At 38.1% G+C, this 21,726-nt stretch overlaps 1 protein-coding gene across 5 annotated transcripts in view; it reads right to left on the reverse strand.

Moving 5' to 3' along the window:
- LOC106666888 (synaptosomal-associated protein 25) overlaps positions 1–21,726 on the reverse strand; it is a 92,980-nt gene that overhangs the window by 44,695 nt on the left and 26,559 nt on the right. For 3 of the 5 annotated variants that reach the window (XM_024225312.1, XM_014394405.2, XM_014394409.2), the window contains exons 1-2: positions 747–856; positions 517–621 (exon numbers count right to left, since the gene is read on the reverse strand). In XM_024225312.1, coding sequence (XP_024081080.1) covers positions 517–609 — 93 coding nt within the window. In that variant the 5' untranslated portion in view covers positions 610–621; positions 747–856. Of the gene's footprint in view, positions 1–516; positions 622–746; positions 857–18,529; positions 18,617–21,726 lie in introns of those variants that run through there. The other 2 variants (XM_014394408.2, XM_014394407.2) reach the window with 2 other exon arrangements.

Consider the following 21,726-nt stretch of genomic DNA (forward strand, 5'->3'; position numbering starts at 1 on the left):
AATGGCAGATAAAAGCTAATTTGCTCAAGGTGGGAAAAGTGTCCGGCTTTAACTCGACCTCATCACAACCGTTGGCACATAAAAGCTCAGAAGTCGATGTTAACTTATAAACCAAAATTAATTCTTCAAGGGTTTCTAGGTCCTTTATCTAAACCGTAGCTTTACAGGCAGCAGATAAAGAAAAAATTTCGGTGTTTCAGTATTAACACATTTTTTTATTTACAAGGAACTTACTTTAAAAAGGGCAACTCCCACGTTTTACCATCAAACTGCTCAATTTTTTTCAAATACATTTAGAGTATTTCAGGCCGAATGAAACATTACTGTGCAAAAAGAATACTAGAAAATAAAATTTAAGTTGTTCACAAGTGAAGATGTTGCAGTAATAGTTATAATTTAGTAAGAATGATTCGCTTCCCATGTAATGTAAATAGCGAATGTATTCAGAGATTAAAAAAAGGTCTGTTGCGATTTTATTTTATTCGGTTTTGTTTTTATAAGAAAAGGAGTACTCACCTCATCTGTAACTTGACCGGCTTTCAGTTGCAATTCTTGCAGCTCGGTCCTTGGAGGACCTGCTGGTTCTGGCGTTTCCTCTTTTGTCGGCATCTTTTACCTTTTCTGAAACAAAAAAAAAGAAAGATTCAGTTTTCCTCTTTTGAAAGGGTCCGGAAACTGTAATAAACCGTGTAACGTGCAGTGTGTCATAGCATAGACTACTAGTGACATCATCACTGATTTAGTACCTTGTTAGCGATGACGGCCGGTCTCGACGAAATATTTACGCGTATAAATCTAAAGTATTCCCACAGCTGTCGCCCACAGACTGGCTCGAAAAGATTACTCCGAGCTTGAAACCGAAGAGAGCGGGAAGCAAAAGTGGGGTTGAAGGCGAGCGCAAGCGCATCCTTTTCCGTGTTAGTACGAGCCGAGGACCGATTTAACAAAACACGCGAGATCGATCCGCTAAGCAACTCTAGGGTTTTTTCGCCTACTTTTATCATGACCTATCCTAGGGTTTTTTCGCCTACTTTTATCATGACCTATCTTCACGGTTTTCTATCCAAGACGGGTCAGGGGCGACGCGACGGACAGCAGAAAAGAAAATAAATATTACAAATTCAGAAGAGGTTCAAAAACCTAAGAGTGGACTTTCACTTCGAAGGGTTGTAACTCACCGATATGCTAACAATACCCCATGGGAATTCACATTGGGGTCACTAGTACCCTTAAGCCAGATACACGCATTCTATAAAGTGCCAAACCATGACAAGTTCTATTATGTGGGACACATCGAGCAAACTTTCTATGCATAAGGAGCACCTGCGCGGGGCTTTGGCCCAAGAGCTGGTGCCCGAGTGTCAACCGCGAATGACTTATGGTTAATCGGGTAAGGACGATTCCTTGTTTCCGGCTCTCGGAGGGCCACCTTCAGGTCGTGCCTTGACATGCACCGGCCTCTCGGACGACCCCGCCCACTGAATTACTATTTATTTGATTATATTTTTTGAATTAATACAGTTTTCCCCGTCAAATTAACCCTTTTTAATTTCCAATTAATTCTTTTTTTCCAAATTAACTGGTTTTAACTTCACATTAACTGTTCATAGTTTATAGTACAAGACAGGGCAGGGACGATGCGACGGACATAAAAAAAAATTTAACTATAGAATCTATATTCCAAAAAAATGCAAAACCTACATAACTTTAAATCCAAAATTAATCCGATTAAGAATTAAGATTAATCCTATTGTTAATTTGGAAAACAATGCAATGTTAAATAACTAAAACTTGGCTCAAAAAGCATTTAAAGCTGATAGATATGATTTGTTCCCTGAACAGTCTCATTTTTACGGACAGATCTGTCTTGGATGGAAAAACGGGTTGTGCCTTATATGACATTAAATGAGCGCAAGGAGATATTTGTTCTTCCCGATTCATGCAGCATTTATACTGCTTAAGGTGTCGCTCTTTGTAAGGCTTTAGAATAGTGAAGATTTAAAGATAGACAGATAGTTTAAGCAGTGTTCAACAACTTCAAAACTTTAGGATAAATTCTTAATGCGAATAAATCTCTATATATAACTACCTAATCTCATGGAGTGCTTATTTGAGCTAAAACTGATTGGCAAAGATATTGTAATATGTTGGGTGATTCAGGGGTAATTTCAAATGAAACAGTTAATAAACTCGCTAAGCTGACCACTACTGATGTTAGATATCAAACTAACAAAAACAGACGCATATAACAAGTTTATATCTAAAATTATAACAAAATGGCAAGAGAGCTTTGATTGTGCCCAAACTGGTATACTTTATCGGTCGTTATACTCTAAACTGAGACAAAAGCACCTTAAAAGAATCATTTATTTCTTTGACTCTATAAACTCAAGTATAAACTGGCGGAACATAATAACGTAAACTTTATCCCAGTTTATTCAGAGTCGAGAAAAAAAATAGATCAGTGTCAAATGTAGTTTATATTAAAATTCCATGAGCTATGACGGGTTCCGACCCAAGAAGGGGTGGGTCAAACAATTGTTTTGTGCAAGTCGCAGTCACTCCTGAATAACCTGTCGATTTAAAATCGTCTTTTTATAATCGTAACATCAAGTTAGACATAAAAAGGGTAGATCATTCAGACGTTAATATTCAACGCTGCAAGTAGCTTCACACTGTCATATTTTCTCAGATTCACGAAAAACCATTGAATCAAGGATATGTTACCTAACCCGTCTCTAACCCCACCTAGCATAACCTAACACGTTCCTAGGCTAACCTAAACATTGTTAACCTAATCTAATTAAGAAGGTAAAAGCGCCCACAGGATTCTATGAAACAAACAAACGGATGATTAGTTTATTTTGTACTTGCTCCCGTATTGATTACTAGTATAGCTTAAAATTTACATTTTATTTACTAGTATGATAACAGGTCTATAAAATCACTACGATTTTTGTTCAACCAACCGCTAAAAGTTCTATACTTATTTAGTGATTAACTGGTAACTGAACTGTCTTTATCATTCAGCTAACCTCTGGACCAGTTAAGTGAGGTTTGCTACGTAATGTTAGGTTAGGTTAGATTAGGTTAGGTTATTTTCCCTCTATCATAATACCCCTACGGCTGATTAGTTTATTTTGTAACTGATCCTGTACTGATTCCTAGCATTCTTAACAGCTTACATTTTATTTACAAGTTTGATAACAGGTCTATAAAATCACTACTGCTTTTTTCAACAAACCGCTTAAATGTCTGTACTGATTTCGTGATTAAATGGTAACTGAACCGTCTTTAACAGTCGGCTAACCTATGAACGAGTAATCGGTAGCTACGTAGGGTTAGGGACGGGGTTACGTTAGGTTATTTTCCCTCAATCATAATACCCCTAAGTCTGATCAGTTGATTTTGTACCTGCTCCCGTATTGATTACTGATATATTTAACAATGATGATACAGGTCTATAAAGTCACTAAGTTTTTTTTCAACAAACCGCTGAAAGTTCTTTACTGGTTTTAAAATAAAGTACTCAGCCACAGGAGTTGGGGGAAAAATAAACTAATCCGCCCCTTACTACACTAACCCTAGCCCTATCTAACCTAACCATTCCTTTCCTAAAACTAACCTAACCAAGCCCATGCGCACTTCCCGGTAACTCGAAATCTATGAGGCGAAAGTCACTTAAACAAATTTGTCCTAATCAGCCCAAAAACATATCCATGTTAATATTATTTCTAATAATATTAATATTGTACTTTTTAGGTGTCGATCGTATTTCTTTATTTTGGATTAATTTAATTAATTTTCTCGGTTTAGTCAGTGGATGCACGTTCATGTACGTAAGGGTTATTAATCTATGTTATATTTGGGATCATCAACATACCCTTTATTTTTTTGTTTGAGTTTCATGAAGTTTTTCCATTATAGATCCTATCGATTAATAAATGTAACAATTAAGGAAGAACTTTTTAAGTATTTTAATTGCCACAGGCCGCTATTGATTAAATTGATTTGGCTTGCAGTTGTCCTAATCCTAATCGAAAAGATATATTGAAAATTACGAAAATTTGAACGTCGTTCGATCGTTAAGGTCGTATTTAATTGAAATGTTATTAATCACCGGCAAAGCCTGGTTTTAACGATACAAAGAGATAAAAATTGTTTGTACACCCCTAGTCTGCTCATTTTTCCTATTTATATCCCTCAATTTTCCTTTGTTCAGAGATTAAAATTTGGTATTACATTTCATTTTTATATCGTCGTTTCCGACAGGAAGTACTAACATCAAGTGTTATCTATTTATCGTTCGGAAATGTTAAAATACGTTGGTATTTAGAATCGTGCCCGTCATCCGACGAGGCCTGAAGACATCTCACGCGCTGTTTCATTCTTAATACACCCCGATGCCGTTGAATTGTTAAAGAGAAAGTTACACGCAATTTAAAAACATCAAGTTAGATATACAACCATACAGACACGTCCTAGTCTTAATTCTGTCGTACATCGGAGTTGTGATCGCTTCTAATCTAAACCTAGCCCTAACCTAACTTAACCCAACGCATGTGCACACCCCGATTACGCGAAATCGAGAAAATGTTTGTGTATCCGGCCTAAAAACACGTCCATAATAAAAACTTGCTGCATCAAGGCCGAACAAATCCCAGGAACATTCAGGTCTGCTATCCGGACTAAATGGTACTTAAAATTATTGAGTAGCAAACAGCCTATATAAGGAAACCTCAGTACATATCACTTGCTACTACGGATGCCGGCCAAAGAAAAGCTTTCTACTCATGAACAAAGAAAAACTGAATCAAGTAAATATCACTGAAGAGCCGCTATCAAGGCTATGGAGACTGATAAAATTTCCTAGCCTAAGCATTAAACTAACGGGTCCCTACCCTAACCACTCCATCACCCTGACCTAACCTAACGCTACCTAACCTAACTCATTTGTGTATCCAGGCCAATAAATCCATATTAATCGGTGAATAGTGAGTATAACTCGCACGTGGAGGAGCGCAATAGTCTAATTTTGATGGAACCAATGCGACAGGCTTCATGGCCACCTGGTACGAGCTTAACCTATCGTAGTCGCTTGGAACAGGTTAGATTTTATTATCCACATTTGTTCCTTGGAGTAGGATGAAGTAAATCAATAAATGTATCGTGCTGACGCTAAAAGATCGGAAGATAAATGAATTGTTTTACCGGTTTTTCTTAAACAACTTCCTCCCAGGAGTATTAAGTGGGTTACAACATGTGTTATCAAGAAGGAAAGCAAGCTTTTCTTTTAACTGGGTTGACTGGACGAGGAGAATGGACCTTTTAAATAGAATTTCCTACAACTGTAAGATTTGTTTTCAACGGGGATTGTATTGACAATAATTTGTCTGACGGACCTCTGGGAAAAATGCAATTGGTGAATGTCTTTCAGGTCGAGGTCAGGACCTTTAAACCTGCATCGGGACCGAGGCCACCCGCGACACGTTTCATTCGATCGATCGATTCAACTGTTTCTAAAGTGCACTTGATGATTGGTTTTTATAGTTACAACAAAAAACGCACATATGCTGTAGTTATAAACAATGCTCGTGGTCAAATCAATCTTATTAGCAGAATTATTCGTGATAACAGAAACGCGTAAGCGAGATAATCGAAAGATGAACGAGCGAGTCCAGGCAAAGCCAAAAATCAATGTCTGTTCTGCTATCAACATCTGATAAAGCCGCAAACAACCAGCAAAAATAAAACTTGGTTGTTGTTAATAGAGTAACAAATTAATCTTCAACTTCGTAATGTTTGTTTACCAAATGACGTATACCACCGCCTACGATTTATATATTAAAAAGACCCTTAATACACCTATACGAGTTGGAATTAATAATCCAGCCTATACTAAATATATAACAGGTTGTAAGGTATGGTCAAATTAAAATAATACGTCAAACGGTCGATTTTTGGTCTGACAAACGATTTATCCAGATTATGTTGATGGGCTGAATTTTCTTGGAATGGAGGGATCAGAAATTCCAGGGTTGAGGGTGGGAATCGAACCAACGACGGTACCTAACCAAGTACGAAAAGTAAAGATACATTGTAAAATAATTGACCTGTTTAGTCTTGAGCTTAGAAGTCACTCGCACAAAGGCACTGACTTGCCAGTCATTATCTTTCAAGATGAGATCACGACGCCACCTAATCAATCAATCGGCGTTGAATGAAGCTTAAAAAAGTTTGGTTACTAAGGAATTGGTGAAGAGTGAGTAAGGAGTGGAATTTGTGAGTAACTTAACGGATCCCATTTTGAACCGTCACTGGATCACTTATTGGGTCCGTCTTCACACGCGTGTTTCTCCAACTACTGAAACCCTCGAGTGACCATGAACTTAATAAGTGACCCAATACAGGTTCAGCATAAGTTCACCGACTAGCAGATTAACAATCAAATCAAGCGTAGGAGCCGCGGTATCCGAGAAGTTAGCGTGACTCTCGGCTCGTTGGATTGGTCTCGGGTTCGATTCCCACCGTCGCTCCTGGCCTATGTTTTAAGCAACCCTTCTCCCAAAAAATACGCATCGCATATATCATCACGTTCCTTGGCTAATTTGCAAACTTAAGGCCATTAAAAAAAATGTGAACCTGGATGATTACGTATGTCAGCATTAAGTATGGGATTGAACCAATGATACTACCTAGAGGAACGTTGCGCGGACAGGTAGGATGAGGTAGTAGGTAGTGGGAAGGATGCCTTTGGGTTTATACATCATCCCAGCATCCCAGATTCAACTGAATGCTTGCGCACCATCGATAAAGACAGGTAGTCAGCTTCTTCTAAAAGGAGAGGGGATAACTGATGATACGTGGATTTTGGTACATTATCAGCGAGAGAATGGCAGTTGAGTCTGTACGAAGGGAAGAGATTTGGGTACTTCACCCACAAACCATCTTTGGTTCATTATTAAATCCTACCAAAGCCCCTTTATCAACGCATTCATGGGGAAAGGGATACTTCCATCCTTTGGAATTTTCGCATCCCCAGATCTCAGCCCCGGTGAATGGGCCTGATCTGGAATCACCTCTTGATCCGGGTCTCCTTCCAACACTAAAGCCATTTTTAAGGACTTGAGTTATATCTCGAGCTTGAGTTGAGATCAGTACTGATCAACAAAATCGAAAGCTTTCCTCCAATACGATGTACAAATCTACTTAGAGAGTCAGGCGAAATGAAATGCTGTTCCAATAGATGCATTTTAATAAAACTGTAAAAAAAACAATAATCGTAGGATCTATTAATAACACTTCAGAAATCAATAAATCAATTACTTAGAGTTAGCTATTCAGGGTTTTGGAAATTTTACGATGAATATGAAATGAACCTGAGAGACTGATTATTTGATTAAGGCTTGATTGAATTGAGTGTTTCGTGTGGGGTTCGATAGAAAAAGTTGACATGCCTATTTTCTTTTAGTACTACGAGTGGTAACTCTGAAAATCACTTTTCATGGTATGAATAATATCACTTTTTTTCTTTCATGCCACACAGGGAATCATTATGTTCATATTTGTTAAATGCTCTATCAAAAATGTAAAAAAATGGTGAAAAAAATTGGCTGCTCAGCAAGACTCTCAGATTCGATGCGAACTATGGTTGAAATATTTTTTAACAGATAAGTTTTTGGACTATAGATACGTATCTATAGATAGTAGACAGATTAGCTTGGGTTGGGTTGATTGAGGTCAGGTGGGTTGGTGTTAGGGATGGGTTGGGTTAGGGGTAGTTTAAGAGTCGGGTCAGGCTAGGTAAGGTTAGGGACGGGTTAGGTTAGCGTTAGTGTAAAGGTCGGGTTATATTAATGAATGGAAGTGGTTCGGTTATTAGAAATGATGAAGGTGGAGTGAGTATGGGTATGAATTGTTCCAAAAGGTAGTTCTTACTCACAGTTTTCAACAATCCGGATTTCGAGCATTAAGCTCATCATCAAGTGAAAAGTTACAAACACGTCTCTATGGTTGTTCTACAGGACTTCTCTGTACGAACTATGCTTGATTTTTTTTTTTTTAAGGATGATCACAACTGGTGCAACATTGGGTGCAGAATACATTGATCCATTGAAAGGGCCACGCTGAGAGCTTAAAGGGAATTTTATTGCGTGACCTAAATTTTCTTTCTGTCGCAAATAGCCGTTAGATGAAAAGACAAAGAGATACAGGATTGGCGTTATTAAGTTGATAACTGACCTGTTTCCTTGTAATGTTCAACTGGCTGAAAGCCTAACAGTAAATAATATTTCCCTGAACAGCATGTTAGGGAAGAATCTCACGACAACCTAAATCACGTTCTGTCCCTCTTAAGGGGGTAGCAACCATTTTTCAAATCAAATCATGCATTTTTAATTTTTTGTTTGTTTTGCACAGAATAAAACTGATTCTATAAGATTCAGAACATTAGAAGTACATCAAATGATTTTTTGAAAGTTGTAAATCAAGTGCTGTGGTGCATCTTGCCTCGAACTTTATACTCACCATCTTTTATGCTGTTTCAAATATCTTTTATTTATTGTTTCGAATCTACCTTCTGAACTAAAATATCTTCTACTGCAAAAGGAATCGGGGTGGAACGTTTTTATAGTAAGGGAAAAAATACGAGCTCGATCATAAAATCGAAACAATTCTTTTTACATTTTGTGAGAGACAATAAGCATCTTAGCGAGCTATTTCATTTTTTTAGCATCCAGGTGCGAGAAAATATCTTGTAGGTGAAAAAGATGTAAAAGTTTGTCGTAACTTTAGGTATTTGTCAAAAATCGAAGATTCACTTTTTTTAACCCTAGCTACAAATTTGGACAAGATCACAGGAGAAATATATTGGCAGTTCAGTAAGTATTTGAGACTCGATGCGAACTATGCTTGATACATTTAAAAAAATTAATATGGATTGGTTTTTGGACTGAATAGGCATTGTTTTTGCGTGACTAGCTTGGGTTAGGGTGGTGAGGTTAGGTAGGATTAATGTTAGACATTGGCTAGGTTTAGTTAGTTTTAGAGTTGGGGACTGGTAAAGTTGCGGTTAGGGACGATGTAGATTATTTTTCATAAAGGAAAGCCTGTACGTAATGTGAAACGAGATCAACGATGAAATAAATTGGCTGTTCAGTGTGTCTTTGAGACTCGATGGTTAATATTTAAATATGGACATGTTCTTGACCTGGAACACAAATTTTTATTCGCGAGACTAGCTTGGGTTGAGTTGATTGAGGTTAGGTAGGTTTCAAGTTAGGAACGAGTTTGGTTTGGGTTAATCTGGCTGTTAGGGACTGGCTGAGTCAGGATGAGTAGGTTTAAGGTTAAGGACAATTTAGGTTAGCGTTAGGGTTAGGGAGGAGTAACGTTACGTATACTTTTTTTAAATTACTACCTGAACATAAAGTAAAGCCCGTATAAAACGTGCAAAATTTGAACAACTGAATGATTTTGAAAAATTGCTAAAATACAGCAAAAATTTAAGAGTTTGGATGTTTACAAAGAAAATCAAGACTATGAAATAGTAGTATGAATATGCGTATTACAATCAAACCCAACAAATAAAATTAAAAAAATATTTTATTTGCCGTCCTTTAAGACACGAGTAGGTTAAGTGTGACGAAGTACCGTGAAGGGCTCGTTTAAGAGATTTTAAAGATTTAAGATTTTATTCATGCCTTTATTTGGTATGTATAGGGATAGGGATAAATGAGGCGGCCCCAAGGCCTTCCGCAGCTCAACCAGAGTAGATCTACTGTGCTCCTCTATTATTGTGGCTAGCTTCAGTTTATTAGTCAACTTCCTTGATGTTAAACTTAGAGTGGGATCTTGCGGCTTTTTTCTCCTAGTTGCAAGAGTGTAGTGTTTAGACCCTCACAAAAATATGGAATGTGTTCTGTTGTCGACTCTTCTTCCTGGCAGTATGTGCAGTGTTTCTTCTGCCTATCCAGTGCATGTGCCTTCTTAGGCGGCAGTGCCCTGTGAGGCGTCCAAAGTTATGAAGGATAGGAGGAGAATCCTGGTTCTGCTGCGGCTGCCTTCCAGTAATTCCTTTGTAAGTCTTGCGGATGGCCCTTCTACTTATCTCTTCTCCTCCCCCTTGCCTGAGGTGTTATTCCACCAGGTTTTGGACCTATTAAGGATCCATTTTTGGATGAATCCTTTTTTGTGGCGAGTTGGTCGGTCACACTAGGGTTCGGGCTTAGAGAATCAATATTGGCTCCTTTCTTGGCCAACATGTCTACGGATCCATAAAATTCCATACGCATTTTACCTTCAACTCGCACAAGACTTTGATGAGCCTTATTTGGTAAGTTTATACACATTACAAAATCAAATTGGCGATCATATTCAGGAATTAAAAACCGGCTATTGTTATTTTTCAATTAAATTATTGAGATCCGTTATTAGAAAATAACAAATCTACAGACACTCATGTTGAACCGGCACAGGGCCACTTACGGAGCTTGTCTCCATTCGCGGTTTTTTTTGGGGGGAGGGGGTAGTCAAACGCGTTTTGGCATTGGCGCAAGCAATCTTCAGTGAGCTACTTTAAAGAGTCTTATTAAAAACCCACGTGCAAATGACAACCAGGAACTTAGTTATCTGCAAAAAGAAAATTTCGTTTATAAACCCTCATCCGGATGGATGTCTCTTGTCCTAATGCATATTTTTATAGGAATGATTTATTTTTCCATTTCACATGAACTTTGATCTCCATTTAATTAAGTTTATTTTATTAAAAAACACGCTGTACAAAGAGAAACTCATTATTTTACAGGTAATTTGTAGAATAAAAATGAATTCCTCGCGGGTTGGAAAATTGGACTAAAAACCGACCAAATCCTAGACGCTACGTCGCGCCAGATGTGTACGGATCACGCTAGCCTTTATCGATTAGAAAGGACAAAAAATATTACTCATTGCTGAAATAAACGGCATAATCGCAGGATGTCTAAACATTTATATCATAGAAAACAAGCAAGAAAAAGTAAATAGTTCTATCGCAACTAGATTGCAAGTCGTCACCCACTCAGTGAGCACTGCAATCACGTTACACAAGGATCGTGTAAGGGAATGAAATTATTCAAGAACTTATGAAGACTACCTACTAGCAGTGCGTATAAGGTTTTTTTCTCTCCACAGAACAGCCTGGAAGAGCCTAAATTGGTATTAAATATAAGAAGGTCTCGACCTGGCAATTTCATGGTATGAGAAAGTGTAGATAAAGCATGGGAAGTAGGGTTAGTATGGAGGAGAGATTGATTTTGAAAATTGGAAGAATTTGATTAGCCCGTTGACAAATGTTGAGGTAATGTGGATCATGAGGTAGTAATTAGTCAAGCTTTTGACAAGGTTGGATGCATGCTAAGAGAAACAAGACAAAGCTAGAATACAACATGAAAAATTAAGGGGCGAGGGGGTCTCGAGACTATCGAAATTTAAAGGGGACCAGGCGATTTCACAGGATGGGGAAGGGTAGATAAGGCTTGGGCAATAGGGTTACGGGGAACGAGAGGTAGATTTTGAACTTTGGAAGCAGGACCTGATCAGTTCATTGACAAAAGCAATATTGACGTCATGTGGATAGTGAGGTTAGTGATGTAGTCAGCTTTGATAATACGAGCATTTTTGATTGCAAAGATCCAATTCGATGGATATTGGATGGCTTGATGGAACCCTACAGTTCTAATCCGTAACGTCGAAGGCGGTCACAGTAATGTCCACCATACATTTATTTGAGTTTTGAAGGTCAAAACTGTTTTTCGTTCCAAAAGTTTTCCTTGACGGTGGTCCTAGTGGTTTTGCTAGTATCCTGTTATATTCAAAGGATTCTACGATAGTCTGCTGTCTAGCTATAGTCGTAAGAGTGGAAGGTGGTAGTTCCTCGTTATTGATGTACCGTGGAGGTACACTGTGTGTCCTCCACTTTTGGCACCAGTCAGGTGTACTTGAATATTGGAGGTTCCCTGCATAGATAGGATTCAGGTTAGAAGACAAAATTGCATCATCGCGTTGGTGATAATGTGGGTTTGTACATGAAAACAATGTAAATGGTGAACAGGATGGATCGAGATTGATATGTGAGTACTACGTACGCTTTGTATGTGATATGTAAGTATCTAAGTTCGTTGCAAATCCTTGTTGATGATGTTCAGAGGAGGGCAAAGCTGTTTTCAAATGTAACTTTTTTCTTCTTCATGTCCTCCACCTTTTGCAGCACTATTTCGTAAGCTCAAGGTATTCTTGGATGTTGTATGGATTCGGGTTAGAAAACAAAATTGCATTATCCAGGTAGGTGGAAGGTATGGGAAAGTCAGCAATTTAAATAGCAAACAAGATGGGACCGAGAATGATCCCTTGTGGGACGCCCAAAACCTCCCAGTCACCTATCATCTACCGATCTCCCATTCTCCTAGTAATATCTATATCCCAAAATCCTAGAAAGACATCTTTTAGGAAACCCAATACCCATAAAACCATTCCTTCTTATCAATTCGGTTTATGCCCTTGTCACTCTAAAGTAGAACAATTTTTCAGGGTTGTTGACACTATTTCCCCCGCTTTAGAGAACAGAGGTTTGGGTGCGTTCTTAGATATGACTCCGAGCTTTCTTTCATCCGGGAGTTCTCAAACTAAAGCAGGTCCTGCTGCGCACCCGTTAACTGAACTTCGAATTCTGACAGATTGCTATAAAGTGGTACGGCAATGAGTTCTCAGAGGCAAGACGAATATATGCGTCCACAATATGTCCTATTGGTTATCTCCTAACTCAAATCCTGGCGTCGAATTAGTTCGACTTATTCAGACATACGCTGTGGGATACCACTAAAATTACCTCATCTAACATCCAATTAATCCAAGCATTTCAATCAAAAGCCTGGGATGTATTCTTCGAGCCCTTTACTACGTCTCTAATATCACTATCCACAATGACGTGGACATTTCCGTGGAAGAACTGATCTGTTCTCACTTCCTCAAGTTTCACTCCAATCTTTCAACCCATCCTAACCTTTCTATACTGTCATCCCAAGAACCCTCCACGTCCTTATCAAAGTCCTCTCCTCGACCTTAAGTCGATAACAGACTAAATGCAGTGTTGTGTCCGGGTATATTTAAAACATAAAGAATATTTTGTGCAATAAATTATTAATTTTAAAAATGCAACTGGACGATTGAGGATTTAAAGGAAGGTCTATTAAAAAGAGTATATGTCGAAAGAAAGAAAAATGCAACTAACGAGTTACGCCTGCTATTGATACAGATATTTGTACCAACAACAGATAAGTTAAATAACATTCGCCGATAAAAATGATAAATAAAACCAGGCTCCCATAATCTTCGAACGCCAATGTGAAATCGAGACTTCAATATACAAGATGGATATGTTTTGAGCTGGACACATAAATTAGTTTTCGTGTGGCTAGCTTGGCTTAGGTTGGTTAAGGTTAGGTAGGTTTAGTGTTAGGGAATGAGTAGGTTAGGTAGAGTTAGGTTAAAAGGGACATCAATTCAAATGTGCACTGTCTGACAAAATAAAGATAAAAGAAAATTTTGACTCTTCATAAATAAAATACCAAGAGATGTTTGACAATACAAATGTTAAGTTTGGGTCCCTTATAATGGGATACAGAAGAATCAAAAATGGAACACTGGGGTAGCGGATAAAGGCTAAACTTTTGATCTAATCTAACTTCTACGCTCCATCCATCTTCAAAGATTAACAATAAAATAGAACTCAATAAGAACAACGCAACTCAACGTGAACAAAAAATGGCAAAACGGGACTAAAAGATATTCTCAAAGAGCCAAGCGACTTTAGACTGCTCACCTTCAACTGCCAGTCTAGGGTGGCCTAGCCACGGCGCATACTATGCTTCATATATTTTTAAACAAATATTTAATATGGAAATGTTTTTGAGTATGAATAGATAGATGTTTTCGCATGACTAGCTTGGATTGGGTTCGTGTTAGAGACAGTTAGGTTATGTAAGATAAGGGACGGGATATGTTAGGTTAGGTAGGGCTAGGGTCGGGACGAGTTAGGATAGGTGTAAGGGTCCGTTTTTGGCCACATTCTTGTCCACCCACGCAACCGGGAAATATGCGTGGCAGGCATGATAACCTCGTATTCGCCGGCGGACCGATAGCGTAGTATATTAATTTCCGACTCAAAACTTATCAACACATCCCCCTGCACGCGCTCGACGAAGAAGGGGTGGTGGCGCCGCCCCCGCCAATATCGAACACCCTTAATCAAGCCCCTATCGTCAAAAATTAAGTTGATTCTAATCTAATCTGATTAGGTCAGAATAAACACAAGAATAGAAATATTAAAAAAATACGAAGGTTAAAATTGACGGTTCTTCAGCACTTAACTTTTTTCCCTGCGCTTCATATAAATCACCGTCTTGAAGTAGCACGGAAGGTACCAAAGGCAGTATAGCATACCTGGGCATCCTCATCCCAGCCGTAGCTCTAGTCGTATGTTTGATTGAAATACGAGGGATGCCCCGAGAAAAATCCTTAGCTCGATTTTCGCGGGAACCACCAGGGTTCAGCTACACTTCTCCCTTCTATTTCTTCTAAGTCTTCTTAGAAGAATATAGTCAGACTGATCACGAGTGGCCCATGTTAAAGGAGAGACTCAACACTCCCCGATCTGAACATACCACTGGTAACTGACTTCTCCAGGCATTCACGATCACCACATGCTGAAGCACCAGAGGACTTACAAATTAATAGTAACATCCTCGAATAATTTCGCGCGCACAAGGTTGTGATGGTTTTTACAAATAAATGTCAATTAACCACGAGACATTCAAGAATAAGCCGATAACCTTCGTAAACGCCTACAGATTTTGATGTATAGTTCTCATATCGTTCTGTTGCTAGGGGTGCTGCCGCCCGAATCCGGTGGAGAGCGGCTTACTTTCACTGTGCGGCGGGTTTCTTGGGCAGCTGAAAATCAAGTATAGGAGAGACTTCGAATTCGGCGAAGCCTTAGGGAGGGCCGACTTGACACCTGGGACGGTACTTGAGCTAGGAAACCAGCCGATGCCTCCCCGAATCTTTTCAGCCGAATTCGACCGGGACGATCTTGTGATACTCACCAGGTCGTGTACACCGACGCACCTCTTCTGCGAGCTGCGTTCCTAGGGCTCAGATCGGGGTTTTCACCTTGTCTTTACGGACAGGTCTAAAATCGGCGAGAATGTGGCCTACGTCGTACACACGTCGGAGCTGTATGCGATTTGGCACGTGTTCGGGGTGATTCGAGAAGAAGGAGGCTCTGCCTATCTCGTATGCACCGACTACCTGAGCGCGGTTTCGGCTATTCATGGCAGATTCTCGGTGGACCCTCTCTTTTGGAGATATTTGGAGATAAGAGTTGGAGCGTCTCGGCAAAATGGTGGTAGTCGTCTGGGTACCCGTACACATTGGGCTAAAGGCTAACTAACGTATAGACGAGGCAGAGAAAACGGGGACGTCTCGCCTTCCAGGCAGAACCATCACGAACCGATCCGGTGAAGCAGTATGAACAGTAAAGAACACAATAAAAAAAAAATAAATAAAAAAAAAACTTTGGCAGCGTTAAGGGCCGGATCGTCCGAGAAGCGATTGCTTGGCAAGAGCACGACTGAGTTCTGGCCTACCGACAGTCTGAAACGCAAGGAATCGTGCTCACCCGTTTGACGATAGGTCATACTCGACTGACACACGGACACCTGCTTTTGGAGCGAAAACCGCGTAGTTTTTTGTATATAGTTGATATAGGTAGGGTTAGAGGCGGATATCAAATACTCTTCGGCCCTCATAGTGCATTGGGGAATGATATAACTACATTTTAACACACAAACAAAATTTGCCCTGAAAATCTCTTTAAAAGGCTACTTCACACGTCATCACATGCAAAATTAGCTGTAGATTCTCGTGTCATGAGTTCGAATCCCATCGTCGCGAACAAAATATAAGTTGTCATCATTATCACTAAAACAAATGCTCCAACAAGGATCACCGCACCATAAAAATGTCCCACGTTTTCTAAAAGAAATCAAAACCTATAATGAAATCTATACTAACCTTAAGTATTTTTTTTTTTTTTAAAGTTTGAGTATATATATATATAAAATCTACAATAAAAATAATACTATATTACAAAAGTGAAATAGCCCTCTAACAATTAACAATAATAATAAATCCAGTTATTTACCTATTTATCAAACACAAATTTTGTAATAAAATAGTTGCGGGGGGCGTCGGTGGCCGCAAGGTTTAGTCTTTGACACGGCGCTCATCACTGTAAGGTAAAGGTCCCGGGTTCGAATCCAGCGGCCCTGCATTCGAATCCGACATACTTACAAATGGGCTTTTTTTCAAAAACACCGGCACCCTGAGGGTTTATATGACCTCTGCTGTTGCGAACCCTCGTAAAAAAAAAAAAAAAAAAAATAGTTGCGAGTGGCATGCATGATCCAATAGGTTGAATGCCAAAAAAAAAAAAAAATAAATAAATAAAAAATTCTGTAAACGCTAGCGTTTAAGCATCAAAAGCTTTTGATTTCACTAATTTCAAGATGCCTATGCTAAAAACACCAAAAAATGTGTAATCAATATTCTCTTCTTGAGTATAATTTCTAATTATAATAACAAAAGGAAAAATAGCAAAATGTAGTAAGCATGAAGCAAATGCGATTGATTGTGCAATGGGTCCTTTTTTCACTAAGAAAAAGAGTTCAGTAATCCACCCTTAATCCTTCGATAAAGCCAATTTAAGGTAAAACGCTTTTACCAAAATCTGCTTTTTTGAAGATTATTAAAGGTTAAAAGTACGTTAATTTATATTTTTTTACAAACTGGGAGGTGGATAAACATGTAAGGAAGGTTTTTTAATGCTTAAACATTTATTCATTTTTTTCTTTCTTTGATTGAAAAATAAAAAATCCGAAACGTTAAGGATTCAGCCAAATCAGCCACCAAAATGTACAAAAATTTTTCTAACGGAGATCTCCCTTGCCACAAAAAAAAATTAACAGTTTTAACTAATTTCAAGTTCTGATATTAAAATCCGGTAAAATAACTATTTGAAAGGTTAAAAAAATCTTTGTAGTTCTCCAAAAACAGTTCACATTTATCGTTTCATTCTATTGGACTTTTTTGGTTTATGAATATTGAATATCGATTTACACGGTTTCAGATAGACAATAACACATTTTCACCGCCTGATACGAACTCCGGGATTAAATTGAATCCTCTCCTATGTGCATTTCGATGTGCCTACTTCATAATTCAAAAACAAGCTAGATTATATACAGATCTTAAAAAATTTCAAGCCAATTTCGAAAGCTTAATATAAAATTTCAATTCAACAAAAGTTCTATTCTAATATTTAAAATAAAAATTGCAAACATGAATAATGAAAAAAAATGACTGTCTTAATAAAAATGCTAAATAAAGCAAACTATGTTTTACTTGTTTAAAAAATATATAAAAACGATTCTAAATCTAAAAAATTTCTTACAAATTGAACAGTATAGAAAATTTAAAAATCAAAGAATTTGAATGTGAGAAATTGCGTCATGGAATAAAATAAAATGGTACCACAGAACCCAGGAATAAAGAGCACGATTTAAACAAATATTTTTTTAAACCATTCTCGATCCGTTTTTCAAATTTGTACGCGTATTTTCCATCCAGTGTATTTAAACTTTTTTGTTAATGATGGCGACATGGCGTAGCCAGACAGAGAGTCCTGAGGGGCGGAACCCCCACATGTCCAAAAAAACCCACACGTACGATTTTTTTTTGTCATATATCAATTCTGTGATATATTTGCCTATAGTATTTACAAATATTTGGCTATTTTCGGTGTCGCAATGCAGAGTGAAGCTCCCAAGGTCTTTCCCCTTACAAACACTAACAAAAGGCCGGTTGTGACCTTCATAGATGTTTGTTTAAAGCCACTTAGTTTTTAAATATTTCCTAAAGTTTAAATATAATTTTTGTATAAAACATGAGGATGTTTTTATCTTTAAATTTTGTAAGCGTTGAAAATGGACAATTAAGTTTCATTATTTAACAGTTCAGCGGACCAGAAATGCACAATTTCAAATTTTACTTCCAGTAGCTGAAACAAAAAATCCCTTATTTTAACTCAAACTTAGAGCTTAACTGAGAAAATATAATAAATCGTGCTTGTAGGCGAAATTGTGAGGTTGGAAGATCACGCCCAAGTATAGAAAGTACATTTTTAGAGGTTGTCAATGAAAACCGTTCAGAGAATTTAATTGGATCGAGACATCCCGACGACGCCAACTTAAAATAATGTAGTCTAAGTGGGTAAAAAAAAAATAAAATAATAAAAAAAGGTAAGGCAAACGGGAGAACTACATTTTCTCACTTTTAAATCTAAAGTGCGTTTGTAAAACGTGCTTCTAGGTAATTTAATAATTCGAAATTTTGTGATCTATCTACTGGTGGCTTCGATTCTGTGCTGAATACTTACATTTGGATATAAATGCAATGTTGTACGGAGGTATGTGAATTTTAATACTCGTGCTAGGGCTCTGACTGAGGTTTGGTATAGGGGTGCGCAAGAGCGGTGTCCATTGATCGCCCCCTCTTCACCGACCCCCGTGTAAAACTCGGACCCGCTCTTCTTTACACACAGACACAGAGTAAGCTACACGGATAAAATTTTAATACGTTTCCCCCTAGAATTGTTTATTGAGATATTTAATCCTAGATTCCACCTGGAGACGGGAAGGACGATGGAATTAGCATCGCTGGAACATTCCTTACTGAATAATTTCAGCGAGGGCAAGAAAATTGGACTAAAATTGACCGTGATACGCCGAGAAGAGCTATTTTCGTTCCCACTTAACAAATTAACAATAGTGTAAAAACATGCTGTACATCATACTGGAAAAAACAACAAACAGCGCAGCCTCGAACCCAGTGCCCTCCGGGTCTTTATCTTCTAGGCCGCGATATGCTTCCTCCTTCTACACTCGGTTCGATCCATTACTATTCTAAGCTTTATAAATTCCGAGAAGAAAAAAATATAATAAAGGTTAGGATGGATCGAGAGGTAGATGTTGAACTTTTGGTAGCGGGATCTGATCAGCTCGTTAGCAAAAGCAATGGTGAGATCATTGTAGATAGTGAGGTTAATGACTAGTCGAGTGACAATTTGAGTACTTTTGATTGAAAACGCCCAGAGTTCTATTGCGTGTGTCCAAAGTGGTCGCAGAAATGTCTAGTACAGAGTTAATTAATTGAGTTTTGAAAATCACCATCTTAAAGTGTTAGTGGCTGTCCAAGTTTCCTGTTATATTGTGGAAATTCCACATCAAACTGCCGTTTAGGTATAGTCCTGGGAATCTGTCTTGAGTGGAAATCGGTAGCTCCTTGTCAGTGATGCACAATGAAGAACACTGTGTACATCAATCAGGCCTTTCCTCCACTTTTACCACCAGACTTTGATAAGCTCAAGGTGTTCTTGAATGTTGAAGGTTATTTGGATAGGATTCGGGTTTGAATACAACATTGCGTAGGTGATAAGGGTGGTATTTGTTGGGAAAGTAAGCAGTTTTAATGGTAGACAGGATAGGACTTAGAATGCTCCCTCGCGGCGCTGTTTCCATTTGATATCTGGGTTGAATATGGGAATTGGATGACTATGACATCTCGACAGGCAAAAAGCCTCTGGGGAGATGTAAGAGACAGGAACACCCTTATTCACATCAACTACTACAGTTTCCTGTTATATTGTGGAAATTCCACATCAAACTGCCGTTTAGGTATAGTCCTGGGAATCTGTCTTGAGTGGAAATCGGTAGCTCCTTGTCAGTGATGCACAATGAAGCACACTGTGTACCTCAATCAGGCCTTTCCTCCAGTTTTACCACCAGACTTTGATAAGCTCAAGGTGTTCTTGAATGTTGAAGGTTATTTGGATAAGATTCGGGTTTGAATACAACATTGCGTAGGTGACAAGGGTGGTATATGTTGGGAAAGTAAGCAGTTTTAATGGTATACAGGATAGGACTTAGAATGCTCCCTCGCGGCGCTGTTTCCATTTGATATCTGGGTTGAATATGGGAATTGGATGACTATGACATCTCGACAGGCAAAAAGCCTCTGGGGAGATGTAAGAGACAGGAACACCCTTATTCACATCAACTACTACAGTTTCCGCCCCATATTCCTGCAGAGGGGCTTACAAAGTATTTTTTTAAAATGAAATCAAATTGGAAAACAAAGGCCTTTAGTACACTGCATGTTCCACAGGGGAGATATTCTGATATTATGTAATAAGTTTAAAAAAAATTTACTCGCATATATTCGTCATAACAACCAGGCAAAAATTGTATGTTCTTTTCTTCGTTTTACTTTCCTTATCTAATATAGAAATGAATAATGCTTAGACTGTAATGTCGTTTTAATTGGTTTGTTTCGAAATGATTTTCATCATAACATATCACATTCGCGACGCCTACAGAGAATGTCTGTCCGATAAAACTCCTTAGGTAGAAACAGCCGTTGCCATTTCTCATCCGTCACAGAGGGTAAAACATTACGAAACGGAATATGTTCCGAGGACAGATTTATCTTATAGAGACAACCGACAGGCAATCAAATTACCACCCAGCCCACCTCTCACGACAAGTGTACCATTACTGTAGCAATTTTAGAACGGCTTCGCCGCGCAGACATGAACCAAGTGGAACTAAGATTCTTGGAAAGAAAATTTCAAAATCTATCCGCAAAACTCAAAATACACAAAAGTGGAATCTATTGGTAATACCTAGAGAAAAAATATATAGTATTTTAGCATAAGCTCAATGTTCGTACATTGCAATAATTAGTTTTTTTTTGTAACCTGTGTTTTCACGTGCAGATTGATAAAGCCCATTAGATTTTATGAAAAATTATGAAAACCAGCTGAAAAGTTCATAAAAAAAATTACACCTATACTTCAAAAAACTACAACTTTATTTTTAAATCAACAATGAATTTTTCTATGGCTTTTCCATTCAATTTATACCACTTAAGCCCACTGTAATATTTTCTTTGAGGTAAAGGGTTTATAAAGTTTATGAAAATTTCGCCACCATAACAAACATGGATAAAATAACATGTGCGGCAGACATAAAGTGATAAGGTCAGAAAAGCCGATGCTACCGCACCCTCAAATTATTTCCGCATTTTGCTGAGTTAGCGGACACAGTAGGTGGTTTTTTGTAGAAGTAAAATTAAATAAAATTGATAAAAAATAAATAAATAAACTCTTTTTAGCGATATATATATATCGCTAATAGAGAGAGAGTAATTATGTAATTGTATTAGTTAAACTTGAATATTATTATCTTCAAATTGCATGTAACATTTTGTGGGAAAAACTAACCCTAACCTAACCCGACCCTTACACTATACACTAACAATTTACCGTTCAACATTTCAACCAATGGTTTATGATATTGTGTTAAACCAAAAAGAATAGTTAAATTTTTAAAAAAAGTGGATATGTAGCCTAAGTCGTCCTAACCCTAACCCAACCAAATCTAACCTGACTCGTCCACAACCCTACCTAACCTAAATTAAAACCACTCCCTTGCACTAACCCTAACCTAAACAGGAACACTGGAAAGGCGGCCGAAAAATAAAAGGCTAGAAAGAAAAGGAGTTTCCCTCCCGTCC

The sequence above is a fragment of the Cimex lectularius genome, unplaced genomic scaffold (assembly GCF_000648675.2).
Source record: "Cimex lectularius strain Harlan isolate CLEC.00 unplaced genomic scaffold, Clec_2.1 scaffold21, whole genome shotgun sequence".
Classification (NCBI taxonomy): domain Eukaryota; kingdom Metazoa; phylum Arthropoda; class Insecta; order Hemiptera; family Cimicidae; genus Cimex; species Cimex lectularius.